The 16,223-nt window shown below is 36.9% G+C and overlaps 1 protein-coding gene across 2 annotated transcripts in view; it reads left to right on the top strand.

The window, feature by feature from the left end:
- The window catches only part of LOC104150248 (serum response factor-binding protein 1), a 68,961-nt gene that overhangs the window by 36,007 nt on the left and 16,731 nt on the right, over window positions 1-16,223 (top strand). For both annotated transcript variants that reach the window (XM_068924773.1, XM_068924774.1), the window contains one exon: window positions 13,093-13,164. In XM_068924773.1, coding sequence (XP_068780874.1) covers window positions 13,093-13,164 — 72 coding nt within the window. The remainder of the gene's footprint in view (window positions 1-13,092; window positions 13,165-16,223) is intronic.

Here is a 16,223-nt window from a genome sequence, read left to right as displayed (position 1 = left end):
GTCTCCTCAGTACTACCCCTTGCTGTAAATACTCCTCCCTACTACCTCCTGACATGGTCTTTAGAACAGTGAGGAGGCAGGTTGCTGGACTCGCAGACTGAGGATTTCTGTTCTATTCTTGTTGTTTTTTAGCATTTGGTATTACCTTCACTGATACGATGCTTTGAGTCATGTTTATTCTTAGAATGAGAAACTGCATATTTAATACAATTGCTTCCCCAAGTCAGAGTCTCCAATATGCTTGCTCCTTTCGTGGAGTCAAAATACCTTAACTTAGCAAGCTTAACAATCTTGGCAGGGGAAAGCTAAGGAATATGATTTCTTTTATATAAGAATACTTAATAAAGAATACTTCAAGTAATAAGTTGTACATATTGTTCTCTGATTTCCTTACAACTTTAATTTTGGGGATAAGAAAATAACTGACAGCTATTTTTAACTATTTTTTTACAATATGGTAAGAGAAGTAGTGATTTTTTTTAACACCAAATATTGCTTTCAATTGCATAAAAGGCCTATGGGCAACATTTGTTTACTATATTGCTGTAGAATAATTAAGTGAATGATTAGTAGATTAATAGAGGAATATTACTATTTTCATTTTCAAGCCTTCCCCGCTGACAAGATACTTAAATAGAAGCAATCACAGTTTGTTTTTTTCTTATGTGCAGTAGATTCTTAGCAATAAAATGAAAACAGATCATGAAGGCAGCTCTTTGTTGGATTTGAGACAACTTAAGGAAAATATTAAAGTAGGTTCTATAATAAAGGTTGTCAACTATCTTCACTTAAAAAAATATGGCTTACAGATGAAGCTTTTTCTTCTTGAGCCTTGTGTAAGAATTTTACTATCTCATTTTTTTCGTAAGGATGCAAAATAAGCTATTTTCACTTTTTAAAAAATGTGGCTTGCAGATGAGACTCCATCTTCTTTCTGGATCTTGCATAACTATGTGCATTGCTTCTTTTCCAAAAGATGCAACCTTTACAGTAGTATAAAAAAACAAATTAATGCAACCCATATGCCTAAATTTATTTGAAAACTGAGCAGTGACAGCAATCCAAAACAGTTATTCAAAATAATTACGGAACTGTCAGCATGTTCCTGTGGTCATTTTTTAAACCTCTGTGTTTTAAAAATGTATGCTGTTTTGGTGGTGGTGGTGGTTTCTTCCATTGTCCCAGCATCTATTTGAGTTTTAGTGCACCAAGTTGGACCTCCTCATTAACCATCTTCATAATACATCTGAACCTTAAAAAGTATGTTTCTGTAAGCACTGCTTCCTTTTTCCTTGTGCTTTGGTCTTCTCGTGCTGTGGCCTAATAGTCACCAAGTATGATGGTCCTGTTCAGAGCTCTGAAACATTTTTTAGTCATTCTCTTACTGTAAACCAGCCTGTCTTTGTAGTTTAAATTATTTTGGAGAAGTTGAGAAGATTATCTGTAGAAAACAATGAATCTACTTAGTTGCTATGGTGGTTCAAAGCTAAACTATCTCAATACCCTTAATCAACTGTCCTTTTTGGGACTCTCTCCTGAAGAAATTCTCAACAGAAATTATCTTGTTCTTAAAAACTGTAAAAGATTTTTTTGGAAATAACATAGGAAAGGTTTTATTCTTATTTCCTCTAATTGGAGGGGGAAAGGGGTGGGAGAAGGAGAGGGAGAAATTGGAGACCTACTATAAATCTTTTTATAGTCGCTTGGGAACTAATTAATTTAGAATGGTAACTGCAGCTCTTGTAGTTCTTGTGTATAGAATCGTATTTCCCCTCACAGGTGCCTCTTATATACTTTTTGTAAGCAAGGTCTCTGCAGTGAGTGTAACACTAATATAAATGTGACTTCAATGCTGGACAGACTCATTGTCACTTTTATTAAAGAATGGATTTAGTGAGTGTGCAGATGAATATGATGGGGCAGAATAAGTGTAGCTTCGGGAGCTGGAAGTCATGCCTCATAAATTGATGGGAATTCTTTGAAGGACTGAATACGTAATGTTGTATATTGCTGGTTGAGAGTCAGTGTAAATTTCCAAAAAGCTTTTGGCCATCTTTTACCAAAGCCTCTATAAAAAGCCTAAGCTCTTCACAGATCTAAATTTTTTTTTTTTAGTTTAGAAACACAGTTAACATACTAAATGAACAGGAAGAGTAATGGTTAGCCTTCACAGTATGGGGAAGCTAACAATGGAGTTCTACAGGGATCTGTGCTGGAAATGATTTGGAAAAGGGAATGAATATGACAAAGCTTGATCATCCAAGACTTGAGGGGAGTAAAGCTGCTAACACTAAACCTCCGCAGAGTGACATCACAGTACTGAGTAACTGGAGGATAAAACGACTAAAGAAATTAAATATCGATAAATGTTAACTAATGCACGTGGGAGGGGAGATAACCTTCACAATGCTATACATTCATTGAATCTAAATTGGCTATTACTGGGTAGCAAGTGGATTTTGGAGTTACTGTAGATATGTATATGAAAGTGCTATGTCAGACAGAGGACAGGCTGTTCCTGTTTAAATCCATTTTTCTTCCATATACTACACAAGATTTTTCTTACTGCATTTAAAAGACTAAAAATAGAAAAAATACAGAAGAAAAGCATCAAAGATGATCATAGGGCATAGCATCTAAAACGAGTAATGAAATGAGATTAGGGTTCTCAAGGATACGAGGTAAACAACTAACACTGGAGACTTATGCTACTGACATTTGTGCTGGATACTTCTTTTGCATTCTGTGTATCTGTACAGGGGTCTTTAGCAGCCAGTCTGGAAATCTGTAGATACTGAAAAAAATTCTTCATTGTGTTTTCTTGCCAGATCTCTTCCTTCTACTTTTACCCCTCAGATATGTGCAAAATGAATCAAAATTGTACTGTTCTGGAAGGATGTTGCAGTGACATGAACAGGCCTGTAACAACATGTGATATATTGATGGAGTTGGGATACACTTGACTTCCCATTTTGAAACCCAGGATTTGGAAACCCTGGCAAATGCTCATCTTGTTATGTTTTTGTTTTCTCTCTCACTTTGGGCAAATGAGAAAGTAGGACTACCTTGCACAGCTTCCAAGAGGAAGCACAGGCTCTCTAGAGGCAGACAAAAGGTAACTTCTTCCTATATGCTTCGTTTCTACACCTGAAGAAAACACTGGTGGAGGAGTGCTTTTGCTGAAGATAGGGCACACTGGGAAAAGGAATGGAAAAAGGAGTTTCTTCTTTCTGTGTGTCTCATCTTTGAGCTCTTCCCCATGTGCCCCAAAGCAGAAGAAAGGATTGACTATGTGGTTCTGTGTATTCACACTCTTTCATATCTTTCTGTGGTTTTTTTAGGTTCTTCTGTCTTCACTGCTTGTTTTTCTTTCCATATCTCCTTAAAACAAGAATCTAGAGGTGGGGATTATAACTGGATTGCACGTAGTTGTCAGTCCCGCTTGTCTTCAGTAGGAAGTTTCTTTGTAAGAACATAGTACGTCCTTTCCCTGGCTGCTTGAGTTGCAGTCTTGCTGGCTCAAGCTTCTGCTAGGAGAAAAGAGGCTAAACTGAGAAAGAGGTGGCTTTCTGCTAGTTGTGTATAGCGTCCCCTTCTGGCAAGAGATACTTTTTTTAATCTATAGAAAAACAGTTCATCTGGCAGCCAGTGACATTGGCAAGTGTAGTGAATACCAGGGATAGTAATCCAAAACTGAAGATAGACCCAGCCAACACAGGACTGCTTGGAAGTACGTTAACCCTGAAATTGCATGTGGTTGTTATTTTTAATATTAGAAAATCAGCATGGAACAAATTGCCAATATAGAGTGAGACTACAGATTATACCAGTTCAAGTGAAAGCAGACATTCAGAACCAAAAGATGTATAAGGCGGGGGGGGGGGGAAGAAAAAGAATATTCAAATATAAAATTTTGGCATCATCATACTTGCGGTACTGAATAATGCTGTGAGCTTAGTTTTTCCTTTTGTGTAACTTTTTTTTTTGAAATGCTTATAACTGTAGTTTACTTTAATAGCTCCTACTTTTGAAATTGTCATAAGATTACTGACGTGATAACTTCATATGTTATGGTAAAAACAGTGACCGTTGCTTTGTAAATGTGGCTACTGAATCAGATGGGAACCTCCAAAATTAAACAATTCATTTAATTTAATTAACTAAATAAAATGCCAAGTTAACAGTGTTTATCTCTTTAGACTGATGTAATTGCTGGCATTTGACTTGCATACCTCTTGAAATATTAAATTAGTTTATAAACGTGGCAGAAAAGAGCAGCCTATACTTGCCAAATAAAGTTTGGGTATTTTACAAGAGCTTAAGCAAACCAGCCATGTTAACTCTTATTTTGGGAAACTGTTTTTTAGTTTTATTTTGTTATTAAACTGTATACCTAGATAGTCTTTCTGTCAATTTCATGCTCCTTTAGGAGAGCTTGTCTGACAATAGCAGGATAAGGATATTTAGCGAGGGGGAAGTATCCATTAGCACAAAATCATGTTTATGTTGATATTATATAATTTTATTTTTTGAAACAAAGGGATGGAGTCATTTTTTTCTCAAACACTGAAACCAGAGGAAGCTTTACAATTTTTTAATGTGAAACTTTGAGTATATGAAGACTCTCAGGTTGACATTGAATTTCACTTGGATCTAAACTGAGACAGCAGTACTGTAGACATTTAGTAATGTTTAAAATTGGTGCCAGCAAAAACCTGACACTAGTGTAGTTTCAAAAAGAACAATTGCTAGACAAGTTCAACTTGAAATACTTTCTTAAGCTCCCAGTGATTAACTGTAATTTTGGAGTGCTTTTTTTATGGGTTAGTAACGACTAGTTCCCATGAAAATCAAATGCCATATAATCATCCAGACTGAGATTGCTCTACAGCTCCATTCTGCTAATTTCCTCTAGTGACTTCTTTTGAGTTCTTATTTTAAAATGAAAATTAAGTTTTACTATATTTCTGTAATCTGCTCTGTAGTATTCCTGCCCAATTTATTATTAATCATTGAAATCATTAATTTTCATTTTAATTGGAAGATTAGCCTTTCATTTTAATATATGACTTCTCAAAACCAACTTAAAATAGCATTGCGTTCTGTAAAGCTTTTGAAAGCATAAGGTGGTTGATGAAAGATGCAAAGTCATGTTAAACAATTCAGGATTTTTTTGAATATGTACTTCAGGGAAAACTAGCAACTCTAGGATCCTTTCTTTCTTATACTGTCCTTTGTAATATAGAATCTAGATTTCTGATAAATGAAAAATACTATGATTATCATAAGACACAATAATCTTCAGCCCTAATGACACAGGGGAATGTATTTAAATTATAATTCCTTTCTGTCTAATTACAGACAAATTGTGTTCATTTTGACTGGATAAAACCCCTGGTTTCAGTATTTGATGACAGAGAATTTCCAGCACAAGTTTACCATTTCCAGTCAATTTGCCGGGAGAAACTTTGGCTAGACTGGTAGAACAAAAAAAGATCCACGGCATCTCTTCTGTTGTGGTTTTGTTTTCCTGTAATTGTCTGTTCCTCATGACACAGGTACTTAGAGTGAAACTTGATTTCTGTGGAAAGCTGAACCTTTATATTCCTATATTTTCTGATGTATATTAGGTTTATTACATTGCCTATAAGTTAAGCAAAAGCTAAAAGAGGAAACACTTGTTGGAGGCATTTGTTAAGGTAAGATATCATTCCTGTAAGTGTGCAAACCAGTAAAGTTTATTCAAACAGTACTAGTAGAGATTTGTAAGACTGATAGGAAAACAATTTAATGGTGGTAAGTAGTCCATGCAATATGAGGAACACTGCTAACCCTACAGGCATTCCTCACCTCATCATGTGACCTATCGTGTTCATTTAGAAAAAAGGAATATGATAGTAATACACTGATTTGTTTATCTTGTTTGTATTAACATTGAGTACACCTATGCCTGCAATACTTGGCCTTTATTTCACCAGTAGATTATATTATACTAGATGAAAAGGGTTGGAGATTCATCTTGCCAAGCATGTTCTTACCCCAGTGTGATTATATATTGACCTTCGTGGTCTCTGTTGACACCCAGTAGGGTACTGTGCATGTTTGAGGTTTACACCTTTATATCACTTATATTTTGTTTCCGTCTGTAAACCGAAAAGTAAGGTTTTAGGCTGAAATGTGCCAATGAGCCACCAAATAGACCGTAACAGTGGTTCCCAAAGGCTCCCTTTTTGTCTGAAAGGTGCCAAGGTATGCATAAAGATTGAAGTCCTGCCTGCCACCTTGTCAGAAAGGATCGTGAGTCAACCTGAATAAGGCAGAGAGATCTTTAACCTTAGCGTGAGTAGATTAAGCATAGCTTGTCTTTCATTTCTTTTACCTGTTATCCATTCACATAATGTATCTGCTTATATTTTTGTTAATTAGGAATGAAATATTTTAATGACTATGCAGTCTATTTCACAACACCAAGCAAGGTAAGTGGAGCAGTTGAATCTTCCAGGCATTCTCATGTCCTCTCTAGGCCAGAGAGGATAAATGGTGTTTTCAGGATTACTTGTTACGGTTGCTAAAGCAGGAAATCATTAAAAGAAATTGGAGTTTTGAGGTGTCTCAAGCTTTTTACTGCAGAACTTCAGCCACAAAAAGTAGTAGCCTGTACAGTGTTCTGAACCTACCTAATACCAGGTTACAGTTGGGAATGCTTGAGACAAATCAGTTAGATGTGTCTAGAAAGACTTTTTTTATGTAATTTAGAGGCGGTGGATGAAGATGAAGGTTATCTGGATTGTCTGGATTCCATTGGGGGGAGCCAAATGAAAGATTAAACTTCCAGGAGTAAGGAAGCACATTGCTCCCCCTCCCTCCCCCCCGAATGAGACTTCTCTTCTGTCTGATATTACTAAGACACAACCAAGAGAGCAAGTGCACAAAAAGAACTATAGAGGTTACATGTAGAAAGAATTTCATGCTGTAGGAGATAAAATCCAGTATGCTTAATTGCTTAAAAGGGAGCTTGAGAAGTGACTTGATAATAAGGTGTCGGGAGAGTAGCCAGCTACTCAAAAGTGCTTTCATTTTCTATTGACTAGTGTGTTGGGGAAAATTACACAGTGATTTTGGAATAATGTAAATATCTTGGTGTAGCATTATGTGGAGAGATATAATATAAACATGTATATATTTATATATACAATATACATGTATAAACTTTAAGCTACACTTAAGTAAAAATTTGTTTTTTATTCTGTTACCAATTCAAATTTCTTCTCCTGAAGAGCTCAGGAGTTTTATCTAAATTGGCCTCATGAATGTTACTCATGTTATTTTCACATCTGGTAACAGAAAATTTGGGGGAAGGAGGGTTGTGGGGTTTTTGTTTTGTTTGAAATAGATAAGTGCCATTTATTTTGTTAAGGTGGTCCATTCATGAGGCTTATCTGTAGAAATTCGCATATATTTGGGTTACAGTTGCTGACAAAGGATCGGGCTTTGTAAACTGTCAGGAAAAATCTCCTAGGTAGAGGTCCCTTTCTTCATAATTTAGTCTGGTTATCACCAGTGAGGGTACGGCATTCCTAGGAAGTGGGCCTTCATAGCTGAAACAAACTTGTGCCCTTATCATGGATGTAGTTTCTTTTTGAAAAGCATGAAACCTTTTAGCTGAACCAGGGTTCGTTTATTTTACTGCTTGGAAAATATCCTATTTCTAAGTGCATGATCCATTTTTATGTAAAAGAACAAATACTTTCACCGTGGTAGTATTTACACTAAGAGTCAAAGAATACTTTTGCTCGGAATGATTAAAATACCTAACTGTTACGGACTTAGAGAGGGGAACAAATTGATCATGACAGGAAGCCATGCAGTCATTAAATTATAGAAAAAGAAGCCAAAGAGCTGTTCTGAAAAGAGTATTTTCTTCTACCCCTTTCTCCTCGCTAAGCAACCTTGAAAAATGACAGGAAAGAGCAAAATGAAACTGGATACTGAGGAAAAAATGTAAGATACTGTATGAAAAGTAGTCTAAGGCACTCATTCACGGGTAAGGAGGACAGTAATGTTTTAAAAGATCTACATGCAGTAGCGGCTAACAAACTGCAGTTGAAGTTTCACCTGAAATATTTGATGTTAGTTCTAGGTGTTTTATTTTCTATTTGTCCATGCTCTGATTTTGTTGCTTTATCTTCTTATAGAAATTCTTCCATTTTAAGAAAAAAATGGTTTTGTAAAGATGATATAGATGGAGTGATTATGAGGAAAGGCTCGACGCTTGGACAGCTAACAAATGTGAAGAATTGATGAGGATAATGATTGAATTGAGTTGTAAATAGAGTTAAAGGGATAATACTGGGCAAAACAAAATTGAGCTGAGGAGAAGGTAAAACTTAAGTGTGAGGACTGAGATTCCTAAATTGTTTCCACAGGCCATGACTGGCAAACTGTCTTCTGAGTCGTCTAAAATAGCTTTAGACAGGATAGCTGGGAACACATTTTATATGAATAATCTTGCATTTCTGAGATGTGTCGAAGCCTCATTTGACAGGTTTTTTTTCCTCTGTCCTGTCTTCTGAAGGCTATTCAATAGGTTATACTTCCATTCCCATTAAGCTAAACTGCATCCTTCTACTGAGTAGTAGTTTACAGTTTCTCTTGAAAACTATAATCTGAGCAGCCATGATCAATGATGATATGAGACTGTCTTTTCAGGTGCCGTTTACGTTTGTACTTTTTGTTCAGTATAGAGTCTTATTTTCCTACATAATACAGTTACAGTTTATTTAAATATAACTACATATATTTTAAAAAATTAAACAAACCCTGGCTATTATCCTAATTTTTGTAAGTAGTAGAGTGAATTCTCTGCCTCTGATATTGGAACTGACTTCAGTAGAACTACATCTCTGGAAAGGAAGATGGAGAGGCCTGGCAGGGTTATGGCATTAGGAAAATATTGATGTCATCAGGCATGCAACTGGCACCAACATGGTGATGATGGCATGCTCAGTCTGTCTGTCCTTGGTGCTCCCTTGCTAGCAAGAGAGGGAGGCCCTGGTCCCCTCAGGCATGGAAGCAGGTCCAATATGTTGTGGTCAGAAGAGCAGGCTGGGTTGTCCTGCACCAGGCTGCTGTTCTCAAGCACAGGCCTGCCCCACGGGTACGCTTGAATATTTCATTACGTTCCTTACTATCCCTTTTCCCTATATCTTGGCTCTCCCTCTTTTCCGCCTCAATCCTGTCCTTACCCATCCCTAATTTTTTTTTCCCGGTGCTCTCAGTTTTCTTGCACCCATACCTGAATTTGGTATTTCAGTATGGTTGCATAGGTAACCTTGGCTTTCTGTGGTGTTACTGATATGGTTTACCTACGTACTGTTGGCTTTGCAAGATTCCTTCCCCAAGAGCTCCCCAATGCTCCTCTTCAGTTATCTGTGAAGTTTATCCGTTTCTAATGTAACTTGTCCTTAATGATCTATAAAATCTAGCCATCTTGTCAGCTTCTCACATCTGTCACATCCAGCAGTTTTGTTATGTCATGTCCAGTAGTTTTTCATATCCTGTTTATTTAGCTTAACCTCGGGCCAAGGCCTAGTAATCTGCCTGCAGCCTTAACAAGGTCCAACTGGCTGACAGGTCCATTTAGCTTGATTTTTTTATTATTACTATTTTTTTTACTTATTTTCCCCTGGAGGAAGTGCAGAACAGCTGTTTGAGTGAACACAGCTCAGCTTTGAAAGCCAGACTGTTACTGCTGCTGCCGCTAGGGATACAGAGGGCAGCTGCTGCCTTGCCACCTTCACAACCTCCCTTCCAGCTTCATATTCACTGCCTCTGTGGCAGCTGTCATCTCACGTACCAGGAAAAAATAAAAGCTCAATAGCATGGCTATATTGTGTACATCAGCCTACAGAGATTCTTCCCTTATCTCCCTCTCTCTTAAAAGCTTTCATATTAGAAGTTGAGTGATGCAGTCTGTAATCAAAAGAAAATGATCTGTTTCCCTTTTACCTTATTAACCATTATCCATCAGGCTCCCTTTGTTAGTTAGGACACTGGTGCCAGCTGTATATCTGAGAGTCTAGAATTAGATTTCTTCCCTACAAGAGGAAACAGGATCAGCATGTAGACAGGATCTGTTGATCCCAGTAGTCATTTCTGCATCTTCCGTGTTTCTAAGGTACTTTTTTAGGTATTCAGGGAGTTGTTTAAAATATTGGTCAGCGATCCTTTTCATGGAGAGAAGGACAGCGGGTGTATTATCTGTGTTTTATTACCTCATCTGGGATTATTGTAGATCAGATGCTTCATAAAGTAGCATACATGTTGAACTTCTTCCTAACCTTTTTATTCCATCTCCACTTGGAACATAACACTGCATTGAACTTGGCAACTTATGGGCCCCTGGTGTTGTGACATCAAGTATTAACTTGATTTTTAAAAAGCAACTATAACTGGTAAAAGAGCACATCATAACAGTTATTACATACAAAGGTACCATCTCTGTGTCGGGAATTCTTGGGCTGCATGCATCTAGAAGCTGAGAAGACCATGCTGGGCAAGTATCGTTATATACCTTTTCTGTTTTCTTGTCTACTGCTTACCATTAATAGAGACAGAAGAAAAGTCTATTTAGCACAGTAAGTTAGTAAGTTTACGAGAACAGGGTATTGCTGGAGACTATAAACTAAAAATTCTTTCTCTGCCTTAAATCTAAGGGGAGCGAAGGACATAGTTTAAATTCGGGGGTTTGGCTTTTAAGAAGAGGCTCATGGTCTCATTCTGGGCAGCGAGCATTTCAGTGAAGCCACATTCATGACTCTGCTTCCCCAACTGTGATTCTTACTCCATTCATTACCAGGCATGATTCTGCAGTTCTAAGGCAGTTAGGTAATAGTGCCATAGAAAAATTAAACCCTTGCGGTTCTAGTACAGATTTTGCTGATGTTTACCACCCTTTACCTCTTCCTTTCCCCCTGCCACCCCAGCTTTCTCTGTTCAAATTCTAAAGGGACAGAAAACAGGCACAGTTTTGTTTGGGATACAACTCCAAAAAATTGTCCTCCTTAATATAAAGAAGCAGTATGATTTAGCTACGTTGGGTTCCAGAACTTCATTCTTAGCCTCTGGCCAGCTATGTGACTGTGAGCATGTCACCTAACCAGTCTGTCCTAGATTTGCCATCTGTGAAACACTTTGAGAAGTCATGGAAAACTGAATCATAGGTCTTTTCCATCTCTAGATTTTATTAAGTCATCCAGTCTGTCTATCTGCCAGTGTAAGATTGTTTCCTATATTCACCGGTGTTTTTCCAGTCTGGTTTGCGTGCGCCAAGTGATTGGGCTTCCACCAGTACCTTGGGGAGAGGATTTTACAGACTACTAAATCTCACTGTCAAGGAGCTCTTCTGACACAGAAAGTGAATTTTTAATTTCTTAATTTCTTCCTGTTACATTATTGCTGTTCATATATGCTTGCTCATTGTTTTAAGACATAGACAATTTCCATAATACCTTAAAGATCTAGGTAAGATGCATCCTCTCTATAGAGAATCTAATAAACGGAAGTTAAGATTTTTAAGAGGCGTTGACCCTTTAGAAGGAAATAAACTACTTGGATGGAATTTCAGGGGGAACCATGTAAATGTAAAGACTGTCCTAGATTTAGGATAAAAAAGGATAGAATAAAGAAACTCAACATAGTGGGGGGGGGGGGGGAAATTGAGTGGGATGTCAAATGGAAGTGTTGGAATACTTATCAAGGATGGTTAAGCAGGAATATTGAGAGAAAAGAACAATAGTTTTAGTCAGTAAGCCTTGAAAGTCCCAAATGTACTATTTTTCACATACTTGTAAGTTATCGTGTCTCCCATAATTTGAATTACAGTTGAATCTTTGCTAATACACTAATTATTCTTAGCCATTAATCACAGTAATTGTTTTTAGGGGTTTTCATTTAGTGTGTCTCAACTGTATCCGAGCACAGTGTTGCAGATGCAGCCCGAACATAGACATATTGTCTCACTTTCTCAAACTGTAATTTTCATACGCATCCCCAAGTTGGTTTTTCTTTTTTTATTGACTGCAAATGTTGCAAATTTACTATTTTTTGTCATTTAAACTTAAGTCATCCACTTTTGTGGTGTTTCAGAAATTCAGCATATTGATTGCTGTCTTCAGATGTTGAAACTGGCAGCATTAAGATATAGTCTGGATGACAGCTATCATTTTTGTACAGAGAAGTTCAGTCAATCTTCGTTTTTCAGAAGTATGACTGTGTGGAAGTTATTTGGGCCTTGCATAACACCACAGTTAAACTGCTTTTAAAGTGGCCATCTGGCAAACAACTGGTATGTAACATGATTTATTTGACATAGTGCCCTAGCAGGAAAAAGCCAATATTAGATTTCTAAAATTCAGTGTGTTCATTTGATAAGGTTACTAAGGCATTTAGTAATACAATATAAATGCAAAATATGCTTCAAAATAAGGAAAAAACCTGTTGTGAGGGCATGTTCCATCGAAATGTGCATCTTCTAAAGAATTCTATTTGAGGATTTTCATTCCTCTATTTCAGCTGCTAATGGAAATTCTTAAGTCCAGGAGTGAAAACTCTGCATGTGTTATATCTTCAGAAAAGAGGAATTACTTCCCCCCACCTCCTCCTTTGGTGTCATGGTCTTATACGTTTATGTTTACATGTGTTGGTAGGCTCTGAAATTACTTCAGAATTTAAGATAAGTGGGATGTTTCATAATCTTCAAAAATTTATTTCTAGCACACCTATAGGGTACTTTAAATGTTTCTATAAATAAAATCACCATCTTGTGTACTTTGATGTGGAAAATCTCCATTGCCCTCAGATTGGATACAATTAATATTTAAGTGTAAGTTAATTTATTGGAATTAAAATCTACTGATTTTACATAGTATTTGCATTTTTAAAAATGTGTGTATGAGAAATTGTTTTTCCTTCCTTTAAGAAATCAGCAGGGGATGCCATCGTTATGCTCATAACGTTTATGAGGAAGGTGAATCTTAGGAAGATTTAGTCAAGTCCCATTGTAAGAAGAATAAATGTGTCTTTCATCCACAGGAATTAAAGCCAGATCAAGTTACCAGACTTGCTCTTAGGAAAGAAGTTAACTTTGAAAGTGTCTGCAGAAAGGTAAGGATTGGATTTCTGATTTTCCTTCTCTTCTGTGAATGTGAGAGAGCACATGAAACCTTTTAGGGGAAAGTACATATGTTGGTGAGAGTATATGCCTTACATATGTTATGTTCTTTTCTCCATTGTAGGCTTTTTTAATGTATACACTAAGACAGGCCTACGAAAATTTGTATAGATGTTTGGCACAAGTTGCTTGTCATCAAGGCTTGGTGAGCTAATCCCTAGTGACCGGAATAGAATATCGGGAAGAACAGCAGTGGTCTCTTGCCTTAGAAACATATTTGTTATGCTTATATAATGCGTTTGCGTGGTTCAGCTAATATAAATAATCTAAACTTTCAACAACTGTTGAAAAACAGTTGAAAAATCCTAGTACTTTAACAGACAGACAGAAGCTTCCAAAAGCTAACAAAACATGGCAAGTGGACTGAAATACAGGGGAAACTGAACACCCCTGAGGCCTATTAATTTCAATAGTATGTCTCTTCTGAAGCCCATTGATGGTATGTTATTAAATATTTACTCTTTAACTAGTGATACCTGTAACAAATAAAATGGGGGCATAAAGGTGGGAAGATGCTCCTTGAAATAGCTGAAGGTGAGAGCAGACAGGACACTCGAAAAGGAGAGTGAGTGAACAACAGGAGAAGTAGATACCCTTTTAGTGGAGACATTGCAGAAGCGATCTCACACAGCAGTGCTGAATCACAAAGTATCAGGAAATGAAGTTACATGTATTCCTTTGTTCTTCTGAATTTCCATTGATGTTCCACTAAGGACTATAGGGAGACTGAGATGTGAAATGTGTAATACAGACTAAACTTTAATGAAGAATTGTGGCATTTCCTCCTACAAAGCATCTTTAATTTGTAATGCAGCTACTGTATTGCAAAGCACAGTGATATGTGATGGAGTTCATGTTTTTTTTTTGAACAGCAGAATTGCTATAACCGTGATGCTCCAAAGAAGCACAAATCCTGTTGCACAAAATCAGCTTAATAGATAAGTAGTACAGTATGCTTCATATAAGAGGAAATCTGCATTCATGGAGGAATGTTTACAGGGAACTATCTTACCTATTTTTCCTTCTCTTAATGGTAGAAAAGAGTAAGGAAAGGGTCATGGAGATACTGACATGGAACTAAGAAGAAGCAGCTTTATTCTTTTTAAAGTTACTTGACCAAGAATTTCCAGTCAGAAGGTGAGCTAGTCAGAAATTGATTGTTAGATTAGAAATGGTGTAGAGGTGACAAGGTTCTAGATGTGTGAGGACACCTGGAGGAACAGTTCACACTTCAAAAAGGATGCTCAAATTCAAACAGTGAGGCATCTGCTACTGTGGGAGATGCCTTCTGCTAAAGATTCAAAAGTATCACATTTATGTAGATTGCCTTCTTGAAAGGTATAGAAGCCCCAGAATGAAATAGTTGATGCCATAGTTTTAAAAGGAGTTGCCGTTTTATTGCCCAAGAGGATGATTTTATTGCCTAAGATGCACAAGGAATATTATTAATATTACCGGTTTCTTTTGTCTATTCATTTCTTTTCCTAGACTTTTCTCAGATATAGATGAAGAAAAAATGTAGGTGAATGCTGTGCAATTTCCTTAGCCTTGGGTATGCTGGTTTTTCCCAAATAATTGGCTTCATGATTTCATAGTCCTGGTTGACTTTATCATTTTCGTATTTACATGATGTAGGCTTTTACTTAGTCATAATGCTTGAAAGCAGACGATACAGGTGTTTTCATGAAATTGTTGTTTTAGTTTTTAGTATTGTGGTTATTTCCATTACTTTCAGCTGTGCCTTGTAATGAGTAAGTCTCCTGTTTCAAAACAAGTGTTTGGATGCATGCTGAGGTTGGTTTAAACCTGCAGAGGGGTTTTACCTCACTGCAGGATGAGAACGTGTACAAGCAATTATTGCAGTTGTGTTGAAAAGTGATGGCTAAGCCATCATAACCTTATTGCTTGCAGTTGTTTGGCTATAGCATACCCCCAAATAAAGAAGGTATCACTACTAAATCTTGCTTTGACAAAATTTAACTCTCCAGTGTGTTACTCCTGCTTTTCCCACAGTTTTGTATTATTATTATTGCTAACTATGAGGTGGCTTTCTACCCCCAGGAGTGTTCTGTAGGTCGCATGAAATTCAGAACCCACTGTTTACCTTTTCATTAACTTGACTTTCAGAATATTTGAAGCAAAACATCCTGTGGCTATTTTCCTTTTCGGAATAGGTTTGTTTTCATTGATAAAAGGCAATCTGCTTTTAATTCACTCTGGAATGCTGAATATTAGTTTTGCATAGTGGACATGTAGTCAAGATATTTGTTTAATTCCTGCTGCCTGCTGAGATTTTAGGTTCCATTACCATGTTTTCCCATGTGTTTTTTCAGAGTAAAATAAGCATACTTTCCTATTCAGAGTTTGCATATGTTTCAATCAAGTACAGTAAAATTGTGCTAAGTGTTTAGCAAGTCATGAAAATGCAGTTCATTACAAGTAGGGGGTTGACTTAGGAACTGACAAAGGTCTTAACTGTTGCCTTCAACCTCCTGTTAATATAGGTTTAAGGTAGACAGATTAGATAGTTAATATTGGTTGCATTTTTCTGGTATAGAAGAAACTATATGCATCATCTGTATTGTCTCTGCCCAGACAGACATGGCTCTGTTTGTGAACACTTCCATCTTTACTGTAGTTGCTTCTGTTGCCTCGTCCCACTGTCCAATAGTGACAGCAATAAGTGATTAATTTACTGTAGTATCTGGTTTAATTTTTTTCCTGTATTGCTTCCAGATATCTTTATATATTTCAGTACCATAGCTTTCCCTTTTTGCTCTGAGCTCTGTTCTGTGGTCCTTGAAGTAAGAGCACCTACTTTCAGCTTTCTCTGATCCTATCAGATTTGAAGCTTTGCAGATATTTACCAGTAGAGCAGAGGATTCTGCACAGCAGATTTTGAGTATACTGTGATGCTTGAAGTTTTAGGGCTGTGTAACATCCCACTGAGTCTTAAGATTATTAAAAAACACAATTTCTGAATGTGTTGAAA

Source organism: Struthio camelus, chromosome W (assembly GCF_040807025.1).
Source record: "Struthio camelus isolate bStrCam1 chromosome W, bStrCam1.hap1, whole genome shotgun sequence".
Lineage (NCBI taxonomy): Eukaryota > Metazoa > Chordata > Aves > Struthioniformes > Struthionidae > Struthio > Struthio camelus.
The sequence above is the reverse complement of the archived record's forward strand: the minus strand, read 5'-3'. Positions and strand labels throughout refer to the sequence as shown.